This window comes from Cebidichthys violaceus, unplaced genomic scaffold (assembly GCF_023349555.1).
Source record: "Cebidichthys violaceus isolate CVI_PGR_0920_01 unplaced genomic scaffold, fCebVio1.0.p SCAF_71, whole genome shotgun sequence".
Lineage (NCBI taxonomy): Eukaryota > Metazoa > Chordata > Actinopteri > Perciformes > Stichaeidae > Cebidichthys > Cebidichthys violaceus.
In genome coordinates, this window is record NW_027176939.1 from 842132 (window position 1) to 854800 (window position 12669).

Genomic DNA, 12669 nt, shown 5'->3' on the forward strand with positions numbered 1-12669 from the left:
ATATATATAATCATATATATGATTATATATATTATTATTATTATTATATATATGATTATATATACATTGTTATTTAATCATATATATATATATATAATTATATCATATATATATAATCATAATCATATATATATATATGATTATGATTATATATATGATATAATTATATATATGATTAAATAATCATGTATATATAATCATATATATATATGATTATATATACATGATTATTCAGTCATATATATATATGAATATATATACATGATTATATATAGATATGATTATGATTATATTCAGCTGAACTGAACTGAACTGAACTGAACTGAACTGAGCTGAGCTGAACTGAACTGAACTGAACTGAGCTGAGCTGAACTGAACAGAACAGAACTGAACTGAGCTGAACTGAACAGAGCTGAACTGAGCTGAACTGAACTGAGCTGAACTGAACAGAGCTGAACTGAGCTGAACTGAGCTGAACTGAGCTGAACTGAACTGAGCTGAACTGAGCTGAACTGAACAGAGCTGAACTGAGCTGAACTGAGCTGAACTGAACTGAGCTGAACTGAGCTGAACTGAACAGAGCTGAACTGAGCTGAACTGAGCTGAACTGAACTGAGCTGAACTGAACAGAGCTGAACTGAGCTGAACTGAGCTGAACTGAACTGAACTGAACTGAACTGAACTGAACTGAACAGAACTGAGCTGTACTCACAGGTCACTTCACTCGAGTAGCTCCGTTCCTTCTCTCATCCAGCCATGTGTCTCCTGCGTCTTCTGTGGACACTAGACGTTCAGACCTGTGATCCGGTTCAGACGCTCCTCTCTTTTGTTTCCTCTGCTTTCTCCTTTTGCTGGTTGTCTTCCCGCACGCCTCCTGCTGTGCGTTTACTCTCGGTTGCCTTGGAAGTGGTCAGGCCGGTAGTGGGTTGAACTGCAGCCGTCTGTTTGCTGCCTGACGCATTTAGACCGAGTTGGACGTGAAATATCGACACTATGACAACACTTCTTTTCAGGATAACTTACTGTAGTGTGGCGTGAGCTTGATGGAGCTACTTCATCCACCTTACAGCTTGAACAAATCTTTTTCTTAAACTGTTTAGTAAAAGAACAAACTGACTGGAACCACGTGAACAACATAATGTAAGAGCAATCATCCAGCAGTGTGTTGCCCTGCGTACAGTTACAGTTTGGTGCATAAAATAAAGAATAATAATAAAAACATGACTATAGAGAACGACTGATGCTGACTGATGTCTGTGTTCTTCACTGTTTATTCAGTTTGTTTCCAGTGAGATATTAGTGACTTGATGGTGACTTTGCTGTTTTAAACATAACTCATGCTGCTCTAGAAACAATATGTAGTTATATCTCGGTTATAAGCAGGTGTATTGAGTATTGAGTGTTGATGAGAGTAGATCCTAGTGATATAATCATAAAGATGTCTGTCCATCTCACACCCTGGGGCAGCAGGGCTGATCTGTTCTCTCACCACTAGATGTCACTAAATCTCACGCACTGTTCCTTTAAATGGATACTTCTTCTTCACCTGATAAAAGTTCATCACGGTAGCTTTAAGTGTGTTTAAAAGCTACTCAATCGCACCCCCGCTGATTATGATTATGATGTTGTTGCGTCATATCAAATCCACATTCTTCATTTCTTAAACCACAACACGTAGAACACTGAACTTCAAATGCAATATCCATCAAAATGATTATCATCATCAGACACTGGTCAACTTATTGTGTTTCATAACATTTGTAAGGCCACATTAACACCTTCATATCATCTCCTTCATGTTGTCTCCTTCATATCGTCTCCTTCATGTCGTCTCCTTCATGTCGTCTCCTTCATGTCGTCTCCTTCATATTGTCTCCTTCATATCGTCTCCTTCAAAATGCTTCAAAGCAGAAGTTCACTAACCAACGGGTGACGTCCCGACAACAACGTCTACGTCCGACTTTTTAATTTTCATCTTCAACCCTCTTTACACTGTTACAGATGTCGGAGTTAGGCCTGACGTTCAAAACCTCTTTTCTTTTTAGAAATGAACCTTCTACCTCTCTGATCTATTACAGTACATGAGCTGTAAATAGACTGTAATAGAGACATGTAATCATCCATCATCATGCGTCAGAATATAAAGAAGTTCTGAAAAAAAGAAACATCAACAGTATCGGCCCAATGGACTGTGATCGACTCATGTGGAGACCGCGTTGTAACGCTCCACGTGACCACTAGATGGCGGCGTTGAACAGCTCTGAATCCAATCCTGAACCAGCACACACACACACACACACACACACACACACACACACACACACACACACACACACTTGTCTTCAGATCCACGATCCATGAAATGACGTTTCCTGAAAAGTTGTTGGGGGAGTTGCAGGACAGAGACGTGAACGACTCATGTGCTCACGTTTTATTTAGTTATATTATGTGTTAACATGTGGTAACATAAGGTAACATATGGTAACATGTGGTAACATTTCTAAAGAGAATCTACAACTCGTCTCTATAACACTGATGTCACATCTGGACACACTGAGGCTGTATTCGATCGCCATTGTTTGTTTATTTGTGTGTTTAGTTTGTTGATTCATTAAGTGGTTTTGTCGTGCGGACGCTGGTCCAATGGAAAAGTACCATTAGGGGTCCTCCTCCCTTACCCAAAATCCCCCCCCCCCCCGCACAGTAATTGCGATGTCTGGGTCTGTCCCGTCTGTCCCCGCCGCTCACCCACAGCCGTGTCCTCGCAGAGAGTACGCAGTGAACCCTCCTCAACACACACACACACACACACACACACACACACACACACACACACACACACACACACACACACAGTCTCTCCGCTCCACCGGTCCCAGGCTGGTGCGTCCCGTTGCGCGCGGCACCGTTTACCAACGCCGGCACACTTCACGAGCGCGCTCCAGAATTCTCCCCAAAAAGAAGAAGAGAAATTCCTCGGGACGGAGCGGTGGACCGATAGCTGCAACTTCACGAGTCAATATGTTTTACGCGTGGGTGACAGAGGATCGGTGACACGGAAGTGTCGGGGGAGTTCAGGTGCAGCAGGAGCGAGGACCCCCCCCCCCCCCCCCCGAGCAGTTTGCGCAAAGGTGATACAGCAGAGGATCCCCGACCGGACGGACGAACCCAACCCATGGATTTCTTCACCTGCTGCCTGCTGTGATGTTACCTCTCACTCTGTGAGCTCTTCGTTGGTTGCTCCCCCCCTCCCCCCCTCCTTCACTTCCCTCCCAAACTTCAGTCGGAGGATCGTTGTACGGAGACAGGATGGGATCGCAGACCGGGGCAGCTCTGCGGAGACAGGCGCTCCTGTGGTTCATTGTAGGTGAGTCTGTCACTCCGTGGCTGCGTTCGTTGTGTGTAATGATATATACAGATACAGTATATATACATACAGTATATACTGTACAGTATATACTGTATGTATATATACTGTATATATATATATATATATATATATATATATATATATATATATATATATATATATATATATTTAAGCGACGTGAACAAACCGATTCCTCGTGCAAATTAGTCCCACGCGATTGAGTTGGGATCCACTTATTGTGTTTGTGGACGCTTCATAAATAATAAGAGTTCTGTTACTCTCCTTCAAAATAATGCAATATTGTGACACTCAACAATCATATTAAAATGACTATAGATAGATAGATAGATAGATAGATAGATAGATAGATAGATAGATAGATAGATAGATATATTAGATAAATAGATTTTTAGACATCCAGGGATAAAGAATAAACACTTGTACTCAAAGCTGTCAGTATAATATGTGCTAATGGTGGTTATGCAAATGTAAGGGAATTACTTAATAGTAATTATAGTAAAAAGGTGATTAGTATGGATATTGTCAAATAAAAAGTATAAATAAATATACTATTGGAGATTTTGCATAAGGCTACCACAGATGTTCAATAAAATACTCGTATACTACTGTATACTAATATTGTCTCATTACACCGTACCAAACTGTGCGTTTGTTATGACACCTCATCATATTTAGGATTAATAGTGGTACCAGCCACCGCGCTGTGAAGAGTAAACTGCTTCATCTGTGTTTATATCAGTGCAGCTGGGAGTGGAAGAGTCAGAGAACAGTGTGAGCCAGACCACATGATGTCAGCACCCTTCTCTCTAGAAGTGTATATATATGTATATATATACATATATATACATACGTATATATATGTATATATATGTGTATATATATATATATATAATTATATAATCATATATATAAGAGAAGGATTTGTACAGCTGTGTATTAATGAGTGGATAGATTGTGATGAATATATAAAAGCTAAACAGTTTTTTTGCTTTTTATTTCTCTGTGACGATAAACCATCTAATTTGCAAAAGGCTGAATTTATTATTCTCAAAAATACGTGAAAAAACCCAGTACACCCACTCACTGCGCCTCACCTCACTGCATCTTTATTATAATGTTTAACTAACCTGTTCAGTTGTTTTTGTTTCTTTATTTGAGAACCCTGAAATAAGCTCAGATTAAATCAGCTGCTCTTCCCTCAATGACAACAACACTGGAAATCTGCTCATAAAGCAGAAGAAGTCCGTCTCATGAAGGTTTCACGTGTCTTTAGTGTGCAGAAGAAGTGAGACAGCGTCTCTCATGACCCTCAGTGGATCGGTCTGATAGGAGCTCGTTAGAGTCCCTCTGGAGTGGCAGCGATGTCTCTTTACCTTTGTACCGATCAGGTTATCGTCAGCTCATTGCAGTCATGCTCCTTGAATGCATTCATTCTAGCTGAGATGTAGCCACTCAGTTGGAGGAGTTATGACAACAGCAATTCAATCTGGAAAGCAACAGAAACAATGTAAAACATAGTAACAAAGAGTATGAGTACGGTGAGTCGTCAACGCTGACCTGGTTGGTGATCTGTTATCCAAGGGCAGCTCCTTCTTATCTTCTGCTCCAGAGTGATTTATACTTCACGTTCTTCTGACTGGAATTAAACCAGATACAGCAAAGAGTTGCTCCGATAACGCTTCCTCTGAGGCATGTCGCTCCCTCCCGTCATCATCTTCTGAAAGCTCATAGTTCTCCAGTTGAGGCGTGTTTGCTGACGATAAGTCAATGTATTGTCATTTTAGCTCTAACGTTTCTGCTCTGAATATAATGTTTCCTGTAAAAGCTAGCAGCTAGCTAATGCCTAGTGAAAATTATGTGATGTGACATGTGTGGATGAAAAGTCACCATTCAGCAAAATGATGCAGAGTGCCTCCTCTCCCTCTCTCCCTCTCTCTCTCCCTCTCTATCGCTCTCTTTCTCTCTGTCTCTCTGTCTCTCTGTCTGTCTGTCTCTCTCACTCTCTCTCTCTCTCTCTCTCTCTCTCTGCACTTGAAAATTGCACCCGTTCAAATCACAGTTGTTGTATGAAAATCAATTATTTGTAAATTCCATTGATTCATTATTTGGTGTCAGATATCTGTGGTGGTATCGGGACTGAAAAAGTTGTATCGCTGCATCCATAACCTGTAGTTCACCAAAATGAACAAGATGTTGGCCAGGCATGGATTTTCTTAAATTGTGTCAGTTATTAAATTGTGTCAGTTATTAAATTGTTGTTATGCATTGCCACTCCTCTAAGAGATCCAGTCTCTTCTACCTTCATCTTCAGGCTCGTATCTCTCCTTCTGTCTCGGTGTTGCTTGCACACGTAGATCCACAGCTCTAAGCTTCTAGTTCTGACCCTCTAACACCAACGCTCTCCACTAAACGCTTTACCCTTAGCTCATCCCCTAACCCTAACCCCAAAGTAAGCGTCGAGGAGTTCTCCTCTCTTTTGGCTGTTGTGCAGTCACAGCTGTTATAGGCCCTCAGTGGTTCTGGAACCACAAAAGGAAGTGACATATGCACTTTGGACACACTAAACCCGGAGTTTGTGCACCGTGACGCTCATCAATAAAGGAGTTCCGTGGAGCGTCCTCTACTCTCTGCCCTTTGTGTCCCGTTACAAAGGCTCTGTGTAGGTGTTCTATATTTACACACAGAGAAAGTTATGAGTCATCAGCAGCACCAGGTCGCCTCATTACTGTTCCACCGCATTCCCACCTGAAACAGCAAAGTATTGCTCAGAATAATCTTTCATTTCATGTCCCAAGATCCCTAAATAATTATCCCGATTCAGGCGGTTAATTTAACTGTCAAGGGTTCTTTTACTCCATCCGTCTTACAGGCACTTTAAAAGACTCGCAGCAGGCTTCAGTCAATAGAGCGCGGCGTTGATACAAATCAAAAGAACCTCTGCATTTGAAGTCGTTGGCGTCATGATTTTTTAATTTTCTGCGGTGATGTTTAGGGCCGACGAAGGCAGAGCGGATGAAGGGGAACGGGGTCTTCAGCGCTCTCCTATAGACTCATAGAGACACTCTGGTCCTCTTCCCCCGACGTGATCGTCTGTCATCCGACGGCTCAGGAAGCAATTTGAATTTGTCTGAAATATTTCACACATACCAGCGACACGGACGGTCGTCAACTGACAACGGGGGAATGCTTTGAGCATCGACTCGGGGGGAAACATCTGGCAACTCTGACAGTTTGACTGGAGTGACTGAATATCCTGTAAGCAGTGTACCCGACTCAGAGTGGGTCACGGGACAATGTCATAGCAGCTTTAATACATCTTGGGCAAACTTTTTATCAATTCCTCATCTAAAATGAAAAATACGTATTTAAAAGAAAAGCTGAAGTCGATTCATTTTGGTCGGGCGGCTTCATTCAGAATCAACGAAGCTTTCAGAAATCCAGCCGACTTAAAGGACGGCTTCAGGTTCTTTCAAGCCTGTCCAGCGGTGAAAGTAGGTCGCTACGGTCCGGTGCTCCGGTAGATTCAGTGCCGGTACGCTGAAGAGGGGGCGGCAGCTTCCAACCGTCACTCACAATCACATCTCAACACCGTTTAGGTCAACACATCGTAGTTACTTAAGCTACCTGAGGTTATGTTTCGTGTCAGTTTGTTCATTTGTACACACATTATTTTTCACGTTCATTAACATTTGTAAAAGTGGACTGAGTGTGTTCAGCGATGCCTGAAGCTGTGGGTGGGAGGAGAACAGGGAGTTTGAGGTATAGAACCATCTTAATGAAGTATTCACGTGCCTAATGCCACAGCTACTTAACAAAACACCACCCAGAGAAACGAAAATACTTCTGTTGTAAAAAGGTAGTAACTTTGGAAGACCTCGACCTTTTGATATAGATAGATAAGATATACATCGAGCACAGACAGCACAGCGCTAGCCTTCATTTGGAGTTGTGTTTGTGTCTCCTCGATAAATTCATCTCTCTCCTTTTCAGCTCTTATGTGGTCTCCACCCACTCCTGAGGGAAGTGTCTCTTTCGCTGTTAAATGCTGCAGTGTGTTTACAGGCTAGCTGCTAACTTTGTGCGTCGGCTGTTTTTGTGCTGTTTTGTGGTGTACAGGTGGTGTGCAGATGGTGTACAGGTGGTGTACAGGTGGTGTGCAGATGGTGTGCAGGTGCTGTGCAGGTGGTGTGCAGGTGGTGTACAGGTGGTGTGCAGGTGGTGTGCAGGTGGTGTGCAGATGGTGTACAGGTGCTGTGCAGGTGGTGTACAGGTGGTGTACAGGTGGTGTGCAGATGGTGTGCAGGTGCTGTGCAGGTGGTGTGCAGGTGGTGTACAGGTGGTGTGCAGGTGGTGTGCAGATGGTGTACAGGTGCTGTGCAGGTGGTGTGCAGGTGGTGTGCAGGTAGTGCGCAGGTGGTGCGCAGGTGGTTTGCAGGTGGTGTGCAGGTGGTGTACAGGTGGTATGCAGGTGGTGTACAGGTGGTGTGCAGGTGGTGTACAGGTGCTGTGTAGGTGGTGTGCAGGTGGTGTACAGGTGGTGTGCAGGTAGTGCGCAGGTGGTGCGCAGGTGGTGCGCAGGTGGTGTGCAGGTGGTGTGCAGGTGGTGCACAGGTGGTGTGCAGGTGGTGCGCAGGTGGTGTGCAGGTGGTGTGCAGGTGGTGTACAGGTGCTGTGCAGGTGCTGTGCAGGTGGTGTACAGGTGGTGTGCAGGTGGTGTGCAGGTGGTGTACAGGTGCTGTGCAGGTGGTGTGCAGGTGGTGTACAGGTGGTGTACAGGTAGTGCACAGGTGGTGCGCAGGTGGTGCGCAGGTGGTGTGCAGGTGGTGTACAGGTGCTGTGCAGGTGGTGTACAGGCGGTGCACAGGCGGTGCACAGGCGGTGTGCAGTGGGTTTTAAGAGCTTTCCCCTGACATGAGCGGCCTTCTCCTCCATGTAAGTGCCAGTGAAGGACTCCCTTCATGGCCTACAGGACTATAAAGTGTTGTATGAAGACGGTAGCCTTATCTTTAACGTAAGCGTTTGTATTTCCAGGGTTTTCCTCTGCATTGAAGAGTCAAGGACAGACGATACGCAGCCCTGTCCATGAAGAAACGCTACATGTTTGTTGAACAGATACGTCTTTGTTACATCGGTGTGGAACTGACTGTCTATCAGAAGACAACAGGGAGATGTTGCAGTTGGTTGGCTGACATCTTTCAGGCGTGAGTTCCTTTAACAATGTGAACAAACGAGAGCAGGGGGGGAGTAGGGGGAGTAGGGGGGAGTTAGTTGACCCTCCACTGCTAAACATACTTACAGGGAGTTCTGTCATGTTCATTTATTTTGGGGTTTCCCTCCCGGTCACCTGATCAGCCCTCGTCTAAGAAATGCATGGATTGTTAAAAAAGAAGGGGGGGGCTCTGGGGAGAATAGAGTGTGAAGGACTCAAGGAGACGAATCTCCATAACTCAGTAGGGGGGGGGGGCAATAAGGACAAGACACAGAGAGATAAACGAGGTGGGTGGGGCTGGATATTGAAAGTCTTAATAGTGCTGATATATGTCTGTTTTGCATGGCGCCGTGTGTTTGCGGGCTTCCTGCATGACGGACCCGCCCACCGGACTTTGTCTGATTAGACGGACGGTGAACGATGGAGGAGGAGGAGGAGGAGGAGGAGGAGGAGGAAGCTCCTTTAGTTTGAGCCGCTTTTCACGTGTGATACTAGAAACTCGCCTGGATCACTTCCTCTCTCTGGTGCGTCTCAGTTCTCTCTCCGTCCGGTCCCAATGAACCAGAACCAGAACACTTCATTGACTCCTGTGCTGAAGTCAGTACATTACAGCCCTTATAAAGAAATATGAGAGAAATAAAAGAAGTAAAGGACCATGTAAAATATGAATACAAAAATATGTGAAGTACATACAAATGTTGTACATGGTTCTACAATATAGTGCACAGGTATAACTAAGTATACATGCCTTATTAATGGAAGTATTGCACAGTTGAATTATTGTACAAATCAACGGGCTGAATGCACACTTATGAGAGAGGTCATTTATTAAGTTACAAATGAACAAAACTGTTTTATGATAAAAGTGACAGTTAAGTGACTAAGTACATGAGATATGTTCTATCAGTGCTGCTAATGGCATTCACTAGATTCCACAATGCCTGAAGGAAAACAACCAATCAGAGCAGAGGAAGAGTCTAAACGTACTACACATGAATATGAATCAATATTCTATGTTCGTACCTCAACACATATTTCATTCTCCTGTTAAGTTTGTGACCCAGCCAGCCTGTTGAACACAGTTGGAAAGTAACTTCAATGTGTTTCTGAAAACATTTGAGGCAAGAAGTAATCTTGATTAAAGTTACAACTCTGCTCGTGCTCCTGCTCGTGCTCGTGCTCCTGCTCGTGCTCCTGCTCCTGCTCGTGCTCCTGCTCCTGCTCCTGCTCCTGCTCCTGCTCCTGCTCCTGCTCTACGCTGACGGTCTTCAGGGTTCAGGATGTTGAAGCGTGCCTCTGGTGCAGTCGGCTGCAGCAGAAGCAGTTTACTGCACTCCAATCAATACGCCCTCACCGGTGGAGGACTCATTTGTAGCTTTGCCTCAGAGATCCGTCTTCAGTGCTCTTTGGAGAGGATTAGTGAGCCCAAAGGCCGGCCGGCCGTAATTGGTGAGCGGCAGAAACCTGTTAGTGTCCGTTTGAGTTCAAGAGGTGAGCCTGAGAACTCCTCCAGGCAGCGGTAGATCGCTGGTCAGGCCGCTGTTGATTTCTCAATGAAAGTGTTTCCTGATGCGAGGCTCCAGGACGGAGAACCTCGTGTGATGAACACACTGTAAAGCCCTCTGAGGCACATCTGTGATTGTGGGCTGCACAAATAGGATACACCACTGTGTGTGTGTGTGTGTGTGTGTGTGTGTGTGTGTGTGTGTGTGTGTGTGTGTGTGTGTGTGTGTAACCCTGGATTGTGCTCAATGATGGACAGTTTAAATTGTTAAATGTTGTCGTTCCTGTCAGTAATCATTCCGTCATTATTAATGTTCAGCAAATGAAACACATGAAAAGGGGAATAATGCTGTCATGGTAAAGCAGTGATGATTGATTTTTTTAATGGATATGTCAGTCGTCTGAACATTCAGCAGACATGGAGCAACATTAGCATTCCTTCAGTGTCCGGTGTCTGTAAAAGTCCAATATTCATTCTCCCTTCAGCTCTTCATGCTCTCTATTGCTGTGCAGGGACCAGTGTGTGTCTGTGTTTTAGTCTTTGAGGTAAGACGTGTCTTCTTACCTCAAAGATCCTCCAATCTGATTACAGTAAAACACAAGTCCATACAACTGACAAAACTAAATCCAGTATCCAAATGATAACCACTTAGTACCATTGACTGTTGTACTGCACATCTTCCCACGTGTGTGCATGTCTTTTGTCTATCATAAGAATATCAACTAGGCTCACAACTCCTCCTCGTCCCGAGAGATCGGCTCTCGCTGAGAACACAGAGCACATTTCTCTGGGCATACATTACATTTAACCGTACGTAACGGCGGCATAGAGAGCCTGTCGCTGCGGCTCCCTCAACCGGTGCATCAGGCTGGAATCTTTCTTTTGAAGACATCCAGAGCTCGTGACACGCAGTCATGTCGGGCCGTCAGAAGAGGACTTCTGCTAACGTTTACCGAACCGACCGGTCAAATGGTTACACGTCTGTTTATAGAGACGACCTGAGGGAGGGGTCGCTGAGGCATGCAGACGGACGTACCGCCTGCGGTCAGGAGACTTTCTCACCCCCACAGGCGAACGCTGTCGACCAATGAGCTGCTCTGCTGGAGCGCTTTGTGGCTCCGGGGCTCCAGGACAGCAGGAGGCTCACTAACTCCTTACGCTGGAGTGCATGTGTCCCTCTGGATGTGCTGGGAACACAAACAGGCTTTAAATCAGTCAGAGATTGGATCTTATTGACTTTTAGCAGCCTTTTAAATCCAACCTTATTGCCAGACAAGAAGTTGAGCAACTCTGTCGCTCCACCGCAGCGTCTACTGGATAGATTGCAGTTTTGTTCGGATCATTATGGTCCCCAGCGTATGAACCCTGATCACTTGATCCACTTCTCTATCGCCATCATGAGGTCCAGGGAAGATGTATTTCAGTTGAATTAGACTGAGAACAGCTGTTTGCATCTCAAATTTCCTACATAGACTGTATCAGAAGTGGACGTTGTGAATTCACCCACTGGTTTGAATTCTCGAGTTCTGCATTTTGGCCGTCGCCATCTTGGTTTTTTGCAACCAGTGAATGGACATGACCTTAGACTGCACCTTATACGGCTCTGGTAGCAACCTGTCAATCACCAGGTAGCCCCGCCCCTAAAGCATCCCCTGCTTTATGGTCTGTTTGACTCTAAATGGAGCATAATGTAGTAAATGAACATCATGCTGTATTGAAGAAGACTGTAAACTAGAGATTGAGACCATAAACTCATGTTTACAATGTTTACTGAGGGAATAAATCAAGAGAGAAGTAGAGTCATTTTAGACTAGACTTCTATACAACCAGAGGAGTCGCCCCCTGGTGGACACTAGAGAGAATGCAGCTTTAACACACTTCCTCACTGGCTTCACTTCTCAGGACTGGTTTCCTATTGTCCATTCAGACCGAAAGGGAAATAATTACTAACATATTTAATGTTGTGGAAGCCAGAGGTTGATAGTATTTTGTGAATACTTATTTGGAATTATTCGGTGCTTAATACACAGTACACAGTATACTGCATGCTGCATATGTATTGGATTAAGCTGGCCTGAGGCAGCTCTCGTGCATGAAGGGATTGCTGGAAAGAGCACGCTCAGTCAATCTCCCACCACCATTTAAATAATAAATGTGATCTTATAGGGGGCAGGGTTTCCGGTGGCATTCAGATACACATTGTTTAAGGTCACGGACTTGAACTGGTGACCTTTAATTCCTCTTTCCACGGCCTATTTGTCGGAGGAAATAACATTTCAGTGATGTCTGTAGGATTTTCTACATCAAGGTCTCATATAAAAAGGTCTATTGCAGCTTAGGTTGCACTCTGAAGAGCTGATGAATTTACTCCCATCAGCATTTCTTTCTATTCTTCTTCTCTCTGATGCTCGTGATGCGTAGCTTATCAATTTAATGGAGGGGGATTGGTATGGAACTGAGCGAGGCTGCGGGAAAAAAATCCCAAATTGGACCGAATGAGAACGACATTTCAATTATAACGTGTAATTGCTGTTAATTTCATGGATTTGAACACAAGATTGTGTC

At 44.4% G+C, this 12669-nt stretch overlaps 1 protein-coding gene across 1 annotated transcript in view; it reads left to right on the forward strand.

Annotated features, from left to right (window-relative positions):
- Positions 1-2774: 2774 nt before the first annotated feature.
- ramp1 (receptor activity modifying protein 1) overlaps positions 2775-12669 on the forward strand; it is a 54182-nt gene continuing 44287 nt past the window's right edge. The window contains exon 1 of the mRNA XM_068736698.1: positions 2775-3367. Within this exon, the coding sequence (XP_068592799.1) occupies positions 3310-3367 (58 nt within the window). The 5' untranslated portion in view covers positions 2775-3309. The remainder of the gene's footprint in view (positions 3368-12669) is intronic.